This window comes from Pogonomyrmex barbatus, unplaced genomic scaffold, assembly GCF_055798465.1.
Source record: "Pogonomyrmex barbatus isolate J1 unplaced genomic scaffold, ASM5579846v1 scaffold2, whole genome shotgun sequence".
Lineage (NCBI taxonomy): Eukaryota > Metazoa > Arthropoda > Insecta > Hymenoptera > Formicidae > Pogonomyrmex > Pogonomyrmex barbatus.
In genome coordinates, this window is record NW_028297116.1 from 13,735,391 (window position 1) to 13,753,845 (window position 18,455).

The 18,455-nt window shown below is 35.7% G+C and overlaps 1 protein-coding gene across 3 annotated transcripts in view; it reads left to right on the forward strand.

Annotated features, from left to right (window-relative positions):
* The window catches only part of Asap (ArfGAP domain of ASAP), a 49,250-nt gene extending 31,488 nt beyond the window's left edge, over positions 1-17,762 (forward strand). Inside the window, exons 4-18 of one of the 3 annotated variants that reach the window (XM_089077045.1) lie at positions 714-859; positions 5,381-5,635; positions 6,770-6,855; positions 7,036-7,192; positions 7,546-7,810; positions 7,921-8,148; positions 8,606-8,828; positions 8,952-9,132; positions 9,255-9,530; positions 9,737-9,856; positions 9,954-10,164; positions 10,451-10,744; positions 10,828-10,991; positions 12,403-12,471; positions 13,825-17,762. In XM_089077045.1, the coding sequence (XP_088933171.1) occupies positions 714-859; positions 5,381-5,635; positions 6,770-6,855; positions 7,036-7,192; positions 7,546-7,810; positions 7,921-8,148; positions 8,606-8,828; positions 8,952-9,132; positions 9,255-9,530; positions 9,737-9,856; positions 9,954-10,164; positions 10,451-10,744; positions 10,828-10,991; positions 12,403-12,471; positions 13,825-14,040 (2,891 nt within the window). In that variant the 3' untranslated portion in view covers positions 14,041-17,762. The remainder of the gene's footprint in view (positions 1-713; positions 860-5,380; positions 5,636-6,769; positions 6,856-7,035; positions 7,193-7,545; positions 7,811-7,920; positions 8,149-8,605; positions 8,829-8,951; positions 9,133-9,254; positions 9,531-9,736; positions 9,857-9,953; positions 10,165-10,450; positions 10,745-10,827; positions 10,992-12,402; positions 12,472-13,824) is intronic. The other 2 variants (XM_011640706.3, XM_011640705.3) reach the window with 2 other exon arrangements.
* Positions 17,763-18,455: the final 693 nt, after the last annotated feature.

Here is an 18,455-nt window from a genome sequence, read left to right on the forward strand (position 1 = left end):
TGTCTTACGGTAGGAAAGGATTAAATTACTCGCCTTTTTCCTTTTTCTCCCTCCTCCTCTTCTTCCGTCTTCTCCGTCTCACTCGCATTCGCGGAGATCCAGCCCCCCCTCCCCCCTCCCTCCCCTCCCCCCTCTGTAAACGCGGGACTTTGCGCGACTGCTGCGAGAAAAATGCGAGCTGGCCAAGGAATTAACTGCGATTGCGGGCATTTAATAGTTTAACAGCCTGGCGGAGCTTAATGGTAGCCGCTCGCACGAATGTTTGTCCCTGAATTAATATTCGCGTGATGCTCGCGCAGAAAATTTACGAGCGATTTCGAGCGGAGAATAGCGCTGCGTGCTTCAATAAATAATGCGATATAGTTACGAGTTAAAAGGAGGAGACCTGTCTCGTAGGAATACGGGAGAACGATTATGATTTTTCAGGTTCGCACAGAATTTTCCGTTTTTTTTTTTTTTGCGCGAATAAGATAGATGCGTATTTATCTATATATTACCTATCTATATATTATCTATATATTCGTATAATCAGTATTTTGCTGCAAGATAAATGCTGACGTTTTTGAAATTGAATTTTTTTTTTTTTTAAATACAAATGAATATATTTTATTAAATTATATTTTTTTAATAATTATTAAAAGAAGAAATTGTTCACGATGTTTCAACGATATATATGTTATTTCTAATTAACCGTATGCATTTCTCTTTTGCAGCTCATGTGGACAATGAGGTGTACTTAGGAAGAGCATTAGAGAGACTCGGCGATGCTGCTTTGAAGGAACAGGAACCGGACATAGGCGCGGCATTTCTCAAATTTGCAGTGGTCACGAAGGAACTGAGTGCCCTGATGAAAACCCTGGTACGTGTTCTACAAGCAAAATTTTTGTGTCAACGCATTATATGCAAATCACGGGATATTTCATACTTTCATTTCTGATATCTCGTCGCAATGCATGGAATATCTCTTGTCGTTTTTTTAATTTAATGTGTATTTTACGTGACGGTGAATATATTCCGGATATAATTAATTAGAATAAGATTTCGCTTAGAGGAAGAACGATCGATCGAAGAATGATCGTATTGTTGGTGTAATGGAAAAAAAAAAAAAAAAAAACGTGGAAAGACTTTCAAGTGACTCCGCGATATGCGAAGACGAATTTCCCTGAAATCGCAAGCGTACGCGCTATTTTGCAAGCATTTTCACTCGTTGTATCTCAACTTTTACAATCATTCATCGACGCGGATATTAAAACAGCGACCGTAAAACGCGTCCTCGATGCGCCGTGCACGCGTTATTGGAAAAATCTCTTCACGGTCCATCGTCATCGATGGCAACGACCTGCGCCGCCTGGCGTAGTACGTTCTTCCCGTATGTACGCTAGCGTACGTGTAAAAATAAAATTTCTAAACCAAAAGCGATCAATATGAAAAGCGTGTGCCGGTGTGCGCGACGAAATAAAATTTCGCGCCCGCGGGCCGCGGAGATTGTCGATCGCGCGAGAGTCTACTTTCGCGATTAACGACCGATCATCATCATGGACCATGTTTTCTCAGGTGAGACATATGGCACTCGCTCCACGAAACAAGTTCCACCGAGACAATTTTCCATCGCATTGCTGAATTACACCTTTGAACCGATGCTATTGAATAGCATAACGCATATGAGATATCTGGGTCACGTGATGAATAATGAATACGAGATGAATGTAAATTTGTACGAAGATGGACTCTCGACTCTCCCAGGCTTGATCTCCGTTCAACACTCAACCTTAACTTTCAGCTAAAACGAAAACATTCGAAATTTTATCTCGCTAAATTCTTTTAATTAGCATCTTGTAATTAGTGATAGGCTGCTGATCGGAATCACTTTGATTGCACGGATACAAGAATCTCGAATCGTTTCAAATATTATATAAGAGATTTCGAAATAATATTTGAAGCAATTTGAATCTTTGATTGGATTATTTGAAAATATTTAAAATAAGATTGTTTAAAATTTTTAGAAGAATTTGAACGTCTATCTTGCAATGTGTGATTTACATTGAGATTGCGTAATAGTCGCGTAAGTAACACTGCGAAACAAATTATGCAGAAACCATCTCGCGTTCTGCAAATTACTATCTCTATTACTATCATTACATGCATGTATCATACACAAGAAGATGAACACTTTGACGCGTCTTTTCTTTTGTCGAATATAATATATTCAATTTCCCGACTCGCTCTTTTCTAGTAGTAAAATAAAACCAACGCTCTATAAAAAATATATATTTTTTTTACTTACATTACTCGATCCATTATGTCGTCACTTTGTAACAGATGCTGAGAATCTTCACACTCGTATATTTTCACTTTTCTGACATCTAACTGCACGTGCATTACTATACGTAGACGATTGTACGAGAAAAACTTTCCGCGCTCGCTCGTAATTTTCTGCTGTAGAGACGACTTCTTTCATCTTCCTTTTCCTCGGACTCTGCCTGAAGTTGTCCGTTACTCCGGCAAATTAAGCAATTTAACGACTGTATTACATGAGGAGTTCGTGTTAACGGGATGTCTTCGTAGAGTCAAGCGATATGCATGCTGGAAACGAAAGTAGCGAAATTTCACATAAAGAAATAATAATGAGTAATAATACCATGTTACAAAGCAGCATAATATTTTTCGCTTTCGGTTATTTTCTTAAACCGATTCAATGAAAATTTACCTTGTCTATTATATTAGCTGCCTAAGATAACACAAAGATTCATTGAATATCAATGAATATTTTACTTTTAATACAAACTCCGATTCTATTCTTACATTTGTCTGATAGTTGGTGAAAGTAACATTTCATTATAAAAATTATTACAATAATCATATTTGTATGATGTGGTTTTTAAATTTCCATATTTTTTCCATATTTTTAAGTTGTTATTTCTTGAAAAAAGTCTCCGTACTTGTGAAATAAAATTCATATTCAAATTCAGAATGTTTTTATTTTTAAATTTGTTTATTATATTTGCAATTGCCGCTATGTTCATCATCGATTTTCACGATACATCGATTTAAGAAAGTACATCTGATAAACGACAATTTTGATCCACATGCAATATCAATTATAACTGTCGCATTGTGGTGGTTTTATTATTCGAGAAAATGACGAGGAAATGACGAGAAATTGTTATTGATGTCAGGAGAGAAGTGCAAATGAAACGTTTCGCGAAGCGTTTCTCCCCGGTTTCCAATATGTCCAAATGCCAATAAATCGAACCAAAAGAGAGGCAGGAGGTTGCAATCGTCCGGGCGTGGATTTAGCGGATTTAGTGGATTCAAACTGGTTCTGCCGCGTGTTGCCGACGATTTCCTAAGCTATGCTAAAAAGCTATGCGCTATGCGATTAGCCCGCGCGGCACAAATCGGGACGTCTCACGCCGGTCGGATAATTACGTTTACTGAAGCGTGCACGGACGTTATAAGGCACGAGAGCGAGTTCCGGGGGTTCTCCTAGATTATCCTATCACGCATGAACGAATTTATATATTTATATTTATCGGCAGCCTTTGTAACGTTCGCCGCGATCGTCGCGGTTTCAGCGCGGCTGCCGACGGTATCGCGGATCGCAAATACTAAATTCCGGCATTTAAAGCGCGACTTTTGTTTTCTTATCGCACCGAGCCATTACGCTCGATCGCTTACAATCACATCACATGTGCAATCGGTTAAAATGTATCTGCGTATCCGATATTGGATTCAATTTAAGTCGCGCCCGGCGAGATTCGGAAGCATTATTATCCGACGCTCGAACCGGGAACCTCCTCGGATCGAATTGGAATCTGAGAATTAGCATATGCGATCGATTAACCGTAATTGAGATCGACAATAACCTTTTCTTATCGCTCGTGGTTCGAGATTATCTCGGGAGGAAAGGGGGATATAATGAATTTATCGTTATCTCTAGTGTTAAAAGCTTGCTATTCCTTGGAGAAGTAATGCACGGGGAAATGAAACTTGAATCATCCGAGAAATTTTATATCGGAGAAAGAAAGAAATGGAATTTACAGACTCTGACTATTTTCTTGTGTCAAGTATTTTTTTTTATAAAAATTATCATATATCAAAATATTTTGTGCGTGAAGCTAGTTTTATAGGAAACATATCGAGAGTTGTGACTCTATTGTCACACATTTCGTAGTTTCATATAAATTACACAAAAATAGTTCTGGTTATTAAAGCGCCAATTTACCTGAGGGAAAACTGATACGATCAGGTTCACACAGTATCTCATATTATTCCACGTGAATTCTCCTAATGTTTATTTGATGTTTGATGTTTGTTTATATAACGTGCATAAAACTACTAGCACTAGTAAGTAAACTAGTCAATAATAAAAAGCTTTCGATACTTTACGAATCATAAAATGATACGCCGCATATTATTCTTCCATTTTCAGAACAAAAAAAATTAATATTTCTATTAACAGACAACATTAATTTACAGCAATTTAATTATGTAATTAAATTTATATGAAACTTAACGATTATTATTTCCTCATGATTATTTCTGATGATATATAAATCTCTGCTAAGAAGAATAATTAGATAATTCTATTCGATGAAAAATTAGCTATTCAAATCAAAATTAATTAAATTAAATCCCGCTATTATATTCCAAGTGACTTTGTTTAACAAAGGGTCTGGAGTTTGCCGCTTCCATTCTCGATTTCCTCGCGGGGAAGAGCCCCGTCTTTACTTCGCCGGTTGCACATTGCTTTCGCAGGCCCATTATGCGGCGCTTTTCCACGAGAGCCGAGAATCACGAAGCGGTCGAGGGATCGCTCCTCGATGGAGGAGGCTCCGAGAGGAAGTCGCGTTTCTATTCAGGGCGAGCGAGGCGACGGGCTAAGCAAAGTGCTGACGCGAATCGACGGTGATTCACTTCATTTACCGGCTCGGATGGAGCCAGGCGGTGGAGCATCCCTGCTCCCGAAGAGAAGATCCCGAAGCCTCGCATTTTTCATCGCCGTTTTCCATTCGAATCCTGTCAGACCGGTTATTCCGATAAATAGATAAAATATTGCGCTCCGGTCAATCTAAAATAACTCGTGCTGCTCGGCGAAGATAAGGAAAGCTAATATTTTCACGTTTACATATAATAGATAACGGGGGGGGGGGGAAGGGAGGCGGCACCGTACGCCATACCGAAGTATTTTTATTAGCCGTTGTTGCACCGTAGATTTTTTGCGGTACAACAACACTCGGATACATTCTTTGATCTATTTTCCTCATTTTCCCCTCCAAAAAAATCTTCCGAATTTTGACGTGACTTAGATCTAGTTGAGAATAGAATATTGCTTAACTCGTGAAAAGCGGAATGTTAATTATCAACCTTATAATTCTAGATGCAAAACATCAACAACATCGTGATGTTTCCGTTGGATTCGGTGCTGAAGGGTGATCTTAGAGGCGTGAAGGGGGACTTAAAGAGGCCCTTCGAGAAAGCCTGGAAGGACTACGAAGCCAAATACGCGAAAATCGAAAAGGAGAAGAAACAGCACGCGAAGGAAGCCGGACTTATTCGTACCGAAGTCACACCCGCCGAAATTGCAGACGAGATGGAGAAGGAGAGACGGTTATTTCAGTTGCAAATGTGCGAGGTGGGTAATGTAGACCTGAACATGAAGTATAAACATGTAACATCAACGAGAGACATATGGATGCTATCGATGCATACTGTCGATGCATCGAAAGATATCTGGTCGTTTAGATACCGTTATGCGTCAGCTGAAAAATGTATATCATCTAACTCGAGAATTTTATTTATATTTTACATTCCCACCTACTCTTTTTCATTTTTCGTAGTTTACGTTTTGCATTCGATATACAAGAAGATTTTATTTTGAAGATCATTGAAACAGTATAATAAAAATAATGTAAATGATTATACATATATATAAATAAATAAAATTTTATATATATATATATATTTATATATTAATTTATATATATATATATATATATATATATATATAAAATATATATAAATTAAAAAAATATATATATCAAATATATATAATAACATTATATATATATTAATATAATATTTATATATATATATAAATATATATATATAAATATTATATATATATATATATATATATATATAAATATTATATATATATATAATTTTATTTATTTATATATATGTTTTGTGTGTGTGTGTGTATATATATATATATATATATGTATAAAAATTTAATTAATGTAATTCGAAATGACCGCAAATATTTTCGTTAAAAATAGCAGATAGAATATTGAATTTATGTCTATCTTTTATAAATATATATATATATATATATATTTATATAGAATATTGAATTTATGTCTACATTATATATATATATATATATATATATATATATATATATAAAATCAATATTCTATAAATTCAATATTCTATCTGCTATTTTTAACGAAAATATTTGGGGTTATTTCGTATTACGCATTAATTAAATTTTTTGACGACCTAAATTATAATAAAACTATTATGGAATAATGGATCGTAAATCCAATTAACTATTCACTTAAACGTGTCTATTGTAAAAAAGGGTGGAGCTTGGTTAAACTTCTTAAAAAGATATCCATAAATTAAAGGAGTGGCGATGGTTACCGCACACTCTATTTGTGGATTGCTTTTATGATACGCTCGATAAAAGTGTATTTGAGCGAGACACAAATACAGGATAGAGAACGCAGAACTGCCGATCATTGCTATCTGTGTTTGCTTACAGTATCTGATCAAAGTGAACGAGATCAAAACGAAGAAGGGCATCGAGTTGTTGCAGCATCTAGTCGAATATTATCACGCGCAAACAAAGTAAGTAATCTTGCGATTGATTCGCATCATGGATTCATTACGACATCAAACTGATCTTAAGTTATCACAGTAAATATTTATCTTGTTGATATTTTTGTCTACGTGGAGGCATAATGAGGTCTAAAGAATAATCAAAGCGGTCGATTTGATTTTTTAATGCTTATGTTCGGGGGGTTTTAGTTATTTTCAGGATGGCTTAAAGACTATTGAACATTTCGGCTCATATGTGGCCGACCTTAGTGTGAAGTTGCAAAAAATTAGGCAGACACAGGACGAGGAACGAAGACGATTAACGGAACTTAGAAGTCTTCTTAGAAGCTCCGGATGTGACAAAGAGGTAATATCGATTAATATCTATGTCTCTTTTCAACATCAATTCATCATAGAAAGAATAGATCTACTAATAGTCTTCAATTGGCATTGTTACTTCTTCGCTTTCGTTTGATATTTACAGCAGTTTTTTTTTATGACATATATTTGAATGTATTAGCTGTCTTAACATATAAAATTAAATTTTAGATATTTATTAACATTTTTACCTTAGAGTTATCTTTGTCGCCTTGCGTTTGAGGGCCTTGTAAATTTTTCATTTTTATCTTATTTATATAATTTTCGAGTTATCATTCCATTATCGCACTTTATATTACGCATCATACAAATCTTAAGCAATAAATCTTATGCAATTCGCAGCTGAATTCAAATGCGAACGCGGGTTACTCGCTACACCAGCTGCAGGGCGACAAACAGCACGGCGTCACCCGTTCTGGCCACCTGCTGAAGAAGAGCGAGGGCAAGATGAGGCGAGTTTGGCAGAAGAGGAGATGCGCCGTGCAGGCGGAAGGCTATCTCGATATCTGCCACGCGGACGAGAACAAGCCACCCACCAGGGTGAACCTATTAACCTGCCAGATTAAATTAGTACCGGACGACAAGCGAGGCTTCGATCTCATAAGTTGTAAGTGTTACGCTTGACATACGAGCGGGCACTTGAGAAGCGCCGCCTGTCATTTCTTCATAATGAACGGACGCCACGTAATACTGTACTGTTCATTGTTTCGATTTCAGACAATAGGACGTATCACTTTCAAGCGGAGGACGAGGCGGATCAGCGCGCGTGGATGTCGGTTCTAGTGAATTGTAAGGAACGCGCCCTGTTGCGAGCATTCGACGCAAGCGGCAAGGCGGAGGCCGGCAGCGGCAATCCCAGCCTTGTAGAGCTGCAACAGGCTGTTATACGATGCGTTATGCGGTTACCCGGAAACGATCAGTGCTGCGATTGCTCCTCGCAAAACGGTAATATGAATATCGTGGATCATTTAGTGGCCGGATGTGTGCTTTCTCCGATGCGTGCCAAGTCCGCCCGTCACACTTGCCGCTAAAGGCTAAAACGATTTCACCGTTCAATTAGCGCATTATGAGATAGAAAATCGGCTTATTCGTATTAAAGAATTTCTATCAAATTCTTATGAAAATGACAAAAATTTTTTGCTATTTGAAATTGTTAAATAGCGATTACCTACAATGAACCAAAACAATGCGATGTCTTCGTTAAATTAAATTAATATAGATTTTAGATAAGGTTTCCGAAAGTATTCCGTTTATGTCGTCGAGCGACATAAATGTCCGTCGGTTCGCTGGCCGAGCATTGTCGTAGACATTTCTGCGTGACAAAGCCGAACGAAGCGGCAACTTTGTTCGCGCTCCAGTTCTCATGTTTTGTTGTAAAATGACGATTGTGACTCCTTTTCAGACGCCACGTGGCTGTCGACGAACTTCGGCATAATAGTCTGCATAGAGTGCAGCGGCATCCACCGGGACTTGGGTGTACACATATCGCGGATACAATCCCTAACGTTGGACAACGTCGGCACCGCTCAGCTGTTGCTCGCGCGACACATGACCAATCAGGCGTTCAACGAAGTGATGGAGGCGACGTTGCGTCACAATCTCAAGCCGTCGCCGACGTCGACGATGTGAGTGAACTTGGGATTTTTTAACGATAGATTCTCATATTTTGTATACTCGATATTTATTCAAATATTCTCATATTTTCTTTTCGCTTGACATATTTTTATGTTTATTCTCTTGCTATTTAGGGAAGAAAGATATGAGTTCATACGCGCCAAGTATGTGGACAAGAGATACGTGATGAACACATGTGCGGATGAGCGTGATCTACTTTCTGATTTGGAGCATGCCGTTAATAACCGCGATCTGCAGCAACTTCTACAAGTTTATGCTGAAAATGTGGATTTGGCTGCACCGTTGCCAACATCGGTAAAGCATTGTAGCGATCTTTACAGAATTGTATCCAAGAAGCTAATTAAAATAAATGTTCTCTCTTATGATTATGTTGATTTAATAAAAAATAAATTTCAAAAAAGTAATATCTATTTCAGGATGTTGGCGAAACTGCGTTACATTTGGCCATTCTACGTGAGATGGGTAGCAGCCTGCATATTGTAGATTTTCTAGTGCAGAATATGCCAAGTGGCGGTATCGACAGGACAACAATCGATGGTGAAACAGCACTTCATCTCTCCGCGCGGCACGACAGAGCAGAAGCAATGAAACTACTTTTACGAGCTGGTGCAGATCCTTCACAACGAAACAAGCAAGATAAGACACCGTTGGACATAGCACAAGAAATGGGACACCACACATGCAAAGAACTGGTAATTCAACAAATCATCTCTTATATATTTCCTATTACTTTATATCTTTTTTTCATACAATTTTGTGGAACAGATATAATTTTTTATTATCAACATTAATTTTAATGCTTTTTTTACAATTTTTCATAATCTTTGACTAAAATAGGCTTAAAACAATTTCTTATATTTTGAAAAGTTGCATAAAAAAGACAATAAATTATTTTCAGCTCAGTCATGCTCTTCAAAGGCAGAAAACGTTGTTTGATAATGTGAATATTGATTGGAATCTTTCTCACGACGAAGGTTCCACAGATTTCTCTGACGATGAAACAATAATTGAAGACAGAGTGAGTATATTAACATAAACAAATATGTATCGATACTCCGCATCTCAAGCATGCATCTATTTATATCCATACTCACGTATATCTCTTCTTTTTGTAGAACGGATGTCTAACTCCTGAGAAAAAGTCACGTAGTAGACCACCATCATATGCCGGAGGTGGTGGTACGGGATCAGGTGATTCACCAGTGACATTACGTAGTCGGAGTAGCACTTGTGACAGCCTACAGAGTGGATCATCTCCAAGCGCTTCGACGAATCGTCAACAAATGCCTCCACCGCCGCCACCGCAAGCGAGAAAGCCTGTAGCTGGTAAATTAGACTTGCATTCTTATACTTTTCGCTTTGCGTGATAACTTTTCTAAAATCCAAGTAATTATCAAATAAAACTGATGCGTCCGCGTTAAAAATAACAGTTACACAATCACTAAGTAACAATCGAACATAATTGTAATTGTTAGATGAATTTGAATAAATTTGAATTGAGTATTATAATATAATCATAATCAAACCGCCAATTCGTTGATTTTATTATTTTATACAATTGACTTTCCATAATTTTTTTCACATTTCTTATGTCGATTATTGTTTCGCATAGTACCCACTCCCATGGCGCCGGACATTTCAATGAACATCCACGGCTCGCTGAAGAAGCGAGTTGCGCCACCGCCGCCGCCTGCTGGGAACGCCGTCGGAAGCGGCGTTGTCCTGCCATCGTCGCACTACGGTACGCTACCCACGTCGGCTACGTTGGCTACGTCGACGCACAGTCGTACGACCAGCGAGCCGATTTTAGCTGGCCACACTTTACACACTCTACCGCATACGTTGAATACATTAAATAGCCAACATCATAAGAGATCACCGAGCGGCGACTCGTCGACCGGACACGGTACATTCGATAAATAAATCTCGCAGGAGGAACTTCGAAATTCTGATTCATAGATACTTATCTGCTTCTTTCTCTGTATACAGGTATGGACAAGACAAACAGCTCGACATTGCAGAGACCACGAAATCCGCCGCCTCCAGCTCCATCCAGTATCACAACCAGATTAAGCAACGGACGTAGTAGTGAGTCTTTGAGCTCTATGTGTTCGGATCATGGTTTGGGCAATCCTATCCCACCACCGCGAAAGGTAAGTTATACTTGAATTAACAATCTTCTCAGTAAGAGTTTCAGAAATTTTGTTAGAGATTGAGAAATACATTGTTTTATCTATAAAATAGTTTCTCTTGCTGAAAGTATAGTTCTATCTTTTCAGTTTTATGAATACGAGTGTTTTATTTTCTTAAGAATTTTAAAGCTGTAGATAAAAGTTTGTTTAAAATTTTTATAAAATTGATCTAAAAGAGAAGGTTCGCGAGATAAACAAATGTTCTGCGTATTAATTGTTATTTATACAAAATTAATAAGTATACAAATTTTTAGTAAATATAGTCCTTTAACGCATATAGCAAATATATTTTAATAAAAGCGGAATTTTATATGTATATATAAGAGAAATTAATTTTAACAGTTATAATACTTTGACAAATATCTTAAAAAAAAATATTCTTACATATAATAATAAATACAAAGTCTCAACGAATACAATATCTCGACAAAATTTAAAAATTATAAAAAAATAGATTCATAAAAATATGAAGAGAATATATAAAGTCGTTATACATACAAAAATTTAAATCATTATCCAGTTTATATTCAGATATTTTATGAGCATAATTATATACGGAAATCGATATTATATTATCTATGTATTACCTAATAATTAAAATCGTCCCACTATCTCACATCTTACCTGTTTGCGCGCACACACACATTTGATCGGATGGTTGGCCATTGTTCTACTAACACAGTAGGGAAGAAGGTGTAACTAACCAGATTGTGCCATTATGTGTATATTTTCCTTCATAATATAGTTTTCATTCGGTTTATTCGTGCGGGTTTGAGCATTTTGCATTAGATATTAACCATATGTTATGCACATCGACCTATTTATTCACCCCTTTTACAATATTACGGATATCAAGATATGTAATGATTGTACATTTAATATTTATCTATTAATTGTTAGCATACAGTAATACATATAAAATGTCATTATCATTATATTATTCCAGCCATTTTTCATTCATTGTCATTTCATATCGCAATAAACAATCATTTTTAGCAAACTTCGTGAAACATAATATCCCGAAGATAATATCCCAAAAATACACTAATACCTTTAATAATTTAATTATCTAAAGACTTCTTTTATAAAATAAAAAGAAAAAAATCTTCTTAAAAATAAAAATTCTCAAATATTGAAAATATCTGATAAAGTATTTATCGAGATAAAAATTATTAATTAAAAGTAAAGCAATAAGCAGAGAGAGAGAATACCGCAGAATTCGCCAGTTTATCGTGGATTAAATAGCGACTAGTTCATTACAGATATGAATCAAATATATAATTACGTGTACCTACTGTGTGTGGATATGTAGAGAATGCATGCATTTCAAAATCAGTGCTTTATGGTTTGTCATTAACCATTGTTGGTACAGCGAAGGGACCGATCCAGGCTAGAGAGCTACGCCGAAGAGCCTTCATCTTTGCTCCCAAATCTGAATCTGGTAAACATCAGCCATCCCAGCCATTACAGCATGTTACACTTGAAACCATTTGATCATAAATGAGTAATATATAACGTTTTTACTTATATCTATATAATGACAATCATATATTATTAATCATAATACAAAGTGTGATTAATTAAGATTGTACTCTTATATAACAAGAAGGAACGTTATCTCTCGAAGAAAAAAGTTGTAATTATTATATCACATATTATCAGGAGAATTAACAACGGTAATTAATGATCGAAAAATTTGAATGACAAGAGCCTACTCTTCTCTGTCTTTGCTTGACGATATTTTCAAGTGTAACAGTGCTTTGCATGATCAGTCGTGTTCGTATCATGATTTATGCAACTCACGTCGAGGCTTTGAGTATATTATTTTCGTGTTATATTGAGTAATCATTTAGACCTCACTGTCATTTTAATCATCATCTGATATTTCTTAACGATTATATTATTATTCGATCATAATAATGATACGAATCTTTCACAAGACATCTAACTCCATGATCGGGTTCTCCCATTGCGAAACCCATAACGTGTTGGATTGTATTCAAACTAACATGTACATTCCTCGATCGATTATTAATCCTACCTGCATCGTTAATCTGTAATCAGAGTGTGACTTTTTTACGAGAATATTCTGCTCTTTTAACGAATCTCTTATGTATGACTAATATTTTGATATAAAGTATAATTGTAAATACTGACCTACGCATGATTTTCCCGTGAGTGAGTTTATATTTAGTAATACTTGACTCGCATTGTGCTACTTCTTTCGACACGTGAGATATTTTTCCCTTTAAAATTCTCTTACCTTAAGCTATTCGGATATTAAACAGCATATAACTAGCATGATATTGATGTTTCATATTGGAAATTCTGGTTGCGGGGTACATGCTATTACATTGAATATTTTATTACACAAAGACATACATCAAAATATATTATAAAAAATTCTTCAGACTTGAATAAAATTTAATTATTATATATTTGTAACTTAACTAACTATAATCTGCTTTCACGATAATAATCAATTAAATATAATAAATTAATAAATTTTTCCTTTTTTTTATTCTATAATATATAATAAGATTAGTTAAATAATGAGTAAAATAAAATTTATTAAAAGATTAATCGATGTCTTATACTACCGCCGAATTTAATAACAATTCCTCTGGAATTTCCAATGATCTTACAATTTCTGAAGAACAAATGTTCTTATGCTTGTTGTCTCGTGACGAAGATTCGAGCAACAGAAGTGCTTGTTTCTGCCAAACGGCTGAAACACGCACGTCATTATACGATATTTCTTGATTCTATAAATGACTTTTCATTTCACTTCCAGCCAACGTCATCGACTTTGAGTGGCTTGCGACGCTGTCGTGCCCTGTACGACTGCGAGGCCGACAACGAGGACGAATTGTCATTCCGCGAGGGCGAGGTCATCATCGTGACAAATGAGCAGACCGATGACGACAACTGGATGGAAGGAGCGCTGGAACGGGCACCAGAGCGACGAGGCATGTTCCCGATTAGCTTCGTGCACATGCTACAGGATTAACATTCGGTAAGCCTGAACTCGTTGGCGAGCGTCACCAGCACTGCCAGTTCGATGAGCGTCGCCAGCCTCGGCCGTAGAAGCTGGCTGAGAAAACCGAAGGAGTAAACACATTCAAGTCATCTCTTTCCGTCGTTTCTTCAAAATTCTGAGACATCCATAAGTTTGAGGGAAGAAATAATGGATGTTGACGAGCGCCATCACCGAGAGTAAACAAATTTTTCTAGTTTTTGATTTTCTAGTTTTTCATATTCTAACAAAATTAGTATTCGTAAGATGGAATAAGAAATGCATCAATAGGAGTAATTTTGCACTTACAAATGGAGTAAAATTAGAAAATCAAACGCAATATAAATTTTCATCTTTTCCTCTTTTTTAAAAGAACGCAAAACAAATTTACATATAATTCTGAGACGAAAGTTTTTTGGTTTTACTCTGTAGAAAGTTATTACTTTATAGAAAAATTTATTTATATGTAAATAAAAGTTATATTCTCAAAAAAAAAAATATATATATATAATCCAGCATAAAAGCAATATGCATTTCTATTGTTATTGATATAAATTAAATTACTATTTTAATTCAACAGTTAAATTATATGTTAAATGCTAAAAGAATTTTTTTACTACGGTACAGAAATTATTCTTATTAATATAATATTGATGGTGATGATTCAATTATGATGCTTTACGAATGATTCTTTTAAATTGATTGAATATCTCGTGATAAATTTTAATTCACTCTTTTGTCATATATAACGTGCAACGTTAACGTATACGAAACTTTCTGTGTTCTAAGGTAATTACAAAATAATTTTCAATTTATCAATTCAATTCACATAAAATTAATGAACATTTTGTCTCGGCTGTAATCAATACACACGCCATGGATTGCATCAATTGCGTGATTATTGAAAAACGGCATTTAGCCGGATATTAGTGTCTTATCCTGGATGACAATCATCGAAACTTTCGAAGGCGTGTGACTATTACAGTCGATAATCGGAAATACTCGGAATTTCGTTTCTTCATCCAGACAGAGATGATAATGCAGCGTAGTTTATCACTCCTTCAAGGTGATTCGGTTCTTTGAAACACGAGAGAAAAAAAATCTGACTGTACAAACGCCGCAATGTTCGACATTCGTGGGTGTGATCTGATGTTTGTCAAAGAATGTTGTATCTGAAGAGTTTATATGTAGAGAAATCTTATGTATTCGTCTACTCATATTATATATGATATGTAACTGCATGTAATCTAGTTGCAAGTTAAAAATCCGGCTAACAAAGTATGACGTTGAGGATGACGTTGGCGAAAAAAGAAATACGTCGCGCGTGGCAGCGGCTGATGTTAAGATCGGAGGATTCTCGATTTTGCGGAACCGCGACGCTAAAAAATGTGATATATTATTATATTTCAGAATAAATTATTAGTACTATGAAATAACGCATTTACGAACAAATTGTGAGACAGAATTGTGAGACATTTTCCATACCAAATGATTAATGTAGAGATAACGTAGATTGTATGTCCAATGTATTCGGCTTACAAGACAGAAACGCCCGAAAAACGAACAGAGAAACAAGCATCAACAGAGAGAAAATTTATTGATGAATATTTAACAATAAATATATGTAGTTTAAAAAATATGTGGAAATTTTCGAATGTGGATTAGGAGAATATGAGCTTTCGGTGATCGCACCAGTGTTTAGGAAATCCTACGTAATATGCTCTGGCGATTGTGCTGGGAAAGAGAAAGGGATATGCACGATCTTGGTGTCTCACCATTTGTACGTTCTATTGATCTGGCGCACACTTCTTTTTTCTGTACTGCCAATAACGGATCGATTTAACGTAGAGACAGATGAACTCGTGGTAGAGCCGTATTTATATTCGGCATTTAGCGCGAAATGTCGACTCTAAGTCTAGGATAAAACCTACGGTTAAAAAATACGATCTTTTTCGTATGAGACAAATAAATCTCAGAATCAAACGACCACGTTTGGCGTTAAATGTGAGAATGTACGAACGTAAAGCCGTAGCCTTCAGCAGCGGGAGATGATTAAGTTTAGCGTAAGAAAAGAGGAAAAGCGGAAAGCGAATTTTATGATCGTCAAACGCGAGATGTTATACACCGATATTGCATGACACTTGATAGTATTATTAGCGTATTTCGATTTAAGAACGGTCGTTACGTACGATTGTGTGTATATTTTCCTTTCTGTAATGCCATATTACATATTAGTCGATCCTCAAATAGAATATGGGGCTCGAAACCGGTTATTAGCCGCCAAGCGTGCTACGAATATGACGGAAACGTGTAATATGATGCGACGGACGGAATTCTTTCGTCTTTCACGTTGTATTGCCAATATTCTATTTGAATGTACGAGACCAAAGAGGATTTTGCAAAAGAAGACGAAAGCCGTCGAGAATGGAATATTTGCGGAATTATTTTCAGCCTACGGTGTTTATCGATAGAATTGTTTTTTGAACCGGGAAACAGGAAGCTATAGCGAAAGCGATATATTTATTACTAACAACACGATTGCATACGTCTATCGCTGCTGATCGGTAAAATGATTCCGTAAATTGCCACGATTCAGTGACGTTAATCTGATCGATGGGATCGGCGCGTGGTTCCTCGTGTAATATTATAGAGATCATGTATCGATGCTTGGATGAATGATTACTGAAGCTACATTTTCCTTATACGATTATAAGGCTTTGTACATAGGTAAAAAAAAAGAATAAGATATACCGCGCTGCAAGCTATTAGCTGTGACACTATTTCTTAAATGTAACTGTTTTATTCAGAGGTGCAATGCCTGACATACATACTTCTTCATCTAAACATTGCTACGAGGAATTTCGAATATGTTTCCGTTTTATATGTATCCGTAGAAAGAAAAAAAAAAAACATCCAACTTTCACCTTACTTATATATGCAGATACATACATTTAACTTTTCAGAGAGATATATACATATGTATGTATATATCTTTCTTGAAAGCTAAATGTTTAAATTTTCTTTCTTTTTTTATTTCTTATTTTATCATTCTTTGTTTTAAAAAAAGATATTCTTATCGATAATTTTAAAATATTAATTAAAGTATTAATCAATTCAATCTCTTTATGAAATCCAGAAGAGAAAATGGAGAAGGCTAAAGATGCCGTCACCGAGAGCAATTTTTCCATAAAAACAGATTCGTTTATGAAAGAAGCCTTTATGAAAAAAGCTGTTCTGCTTTAAAAAGAGAAGTATATATTACCTGTTATTGCTTGAAAATAATATAAAATACGATAGACGATATTACAGAATTTTTTAAATCTAAACTACTAGAAACTGAAAATTTCTAATAAAAATTTTTCAACGAGGACACATTCTTTTAGCGTTTTCCGTTCCCTCTTGATCATCTTTGAAAAACAAACTTGCTTTCAAAAATACTTACATAGCAGTAACGTGAACACCAATACCCAGTCAAATCGTTATCACGTTTAGGCAAGATAAGATTGTTCTCCCGGAAGTTGTGTCAGTTTGATAGAAATTTCCATAGAAATCTTGAACTGATTAGAGAAAACAATAAAGTTTCGACTTGCGACTCTAAGTCGGGACGATAAGATAGGTAAACTCGCCTAATGGACGATACGTAGTGCTGTCTTGAAGTTGTATCTTATTTATAACTTCGGTATACAGTCTATAATAAAAAAAAAAAAAAAAAAAAACGTAATTAACTATTTAACATTAGATTAAACTGTCTTTCATCTTGTTCCATGTTGTCTCGGGATTTATGAAATTCATCACATGAAATTCATCAACAGTGTCACGTTGATCTACAGTTTCGTAACAATAAAACATGTCGATCTATATGTAAATACGTGTATAGACAGAGTAGATTTTACGCGCCCGTGTTACATGTATGCGTGATGAGAGAAGCGAGATAAATCGATGTTTATATTACACCGTACGTACATATTAAATTACGAGCTAACTTTAAGTCTGGATATTGTCTTGTCTATTTAATTATTCGATTTAAGCGACGATTGATCCTTTGCATTTCAAACTTAAGAGTAGTCGTTAGGTTATAGTTTGTAAGTATTTATTATTATTTTGTAGCCACTTCGTATTAGGTGGAAACGCGTGAATGTATAGAAACGAGAAGAGGTTCTTCAAATGTTTGGTACGAACAAGCAAAGTGCGTGATTCCGGCTAATCTATTGTACTACTATCCGTGATTATAATTAAATTCTCTTTCTCTGTCTAGCTCTACATTGCAACTAGATCTACTATCTGAATTGGAACTGACAAATCTCTAATTAACAGACATCAGACCTTCTAGCCATAATTAATTCTCAACAAAAAAGATTCAGAAAGGTGTCTGAAGTAATAAGGAAAATTTTAGACTGCCTGATCTCTTT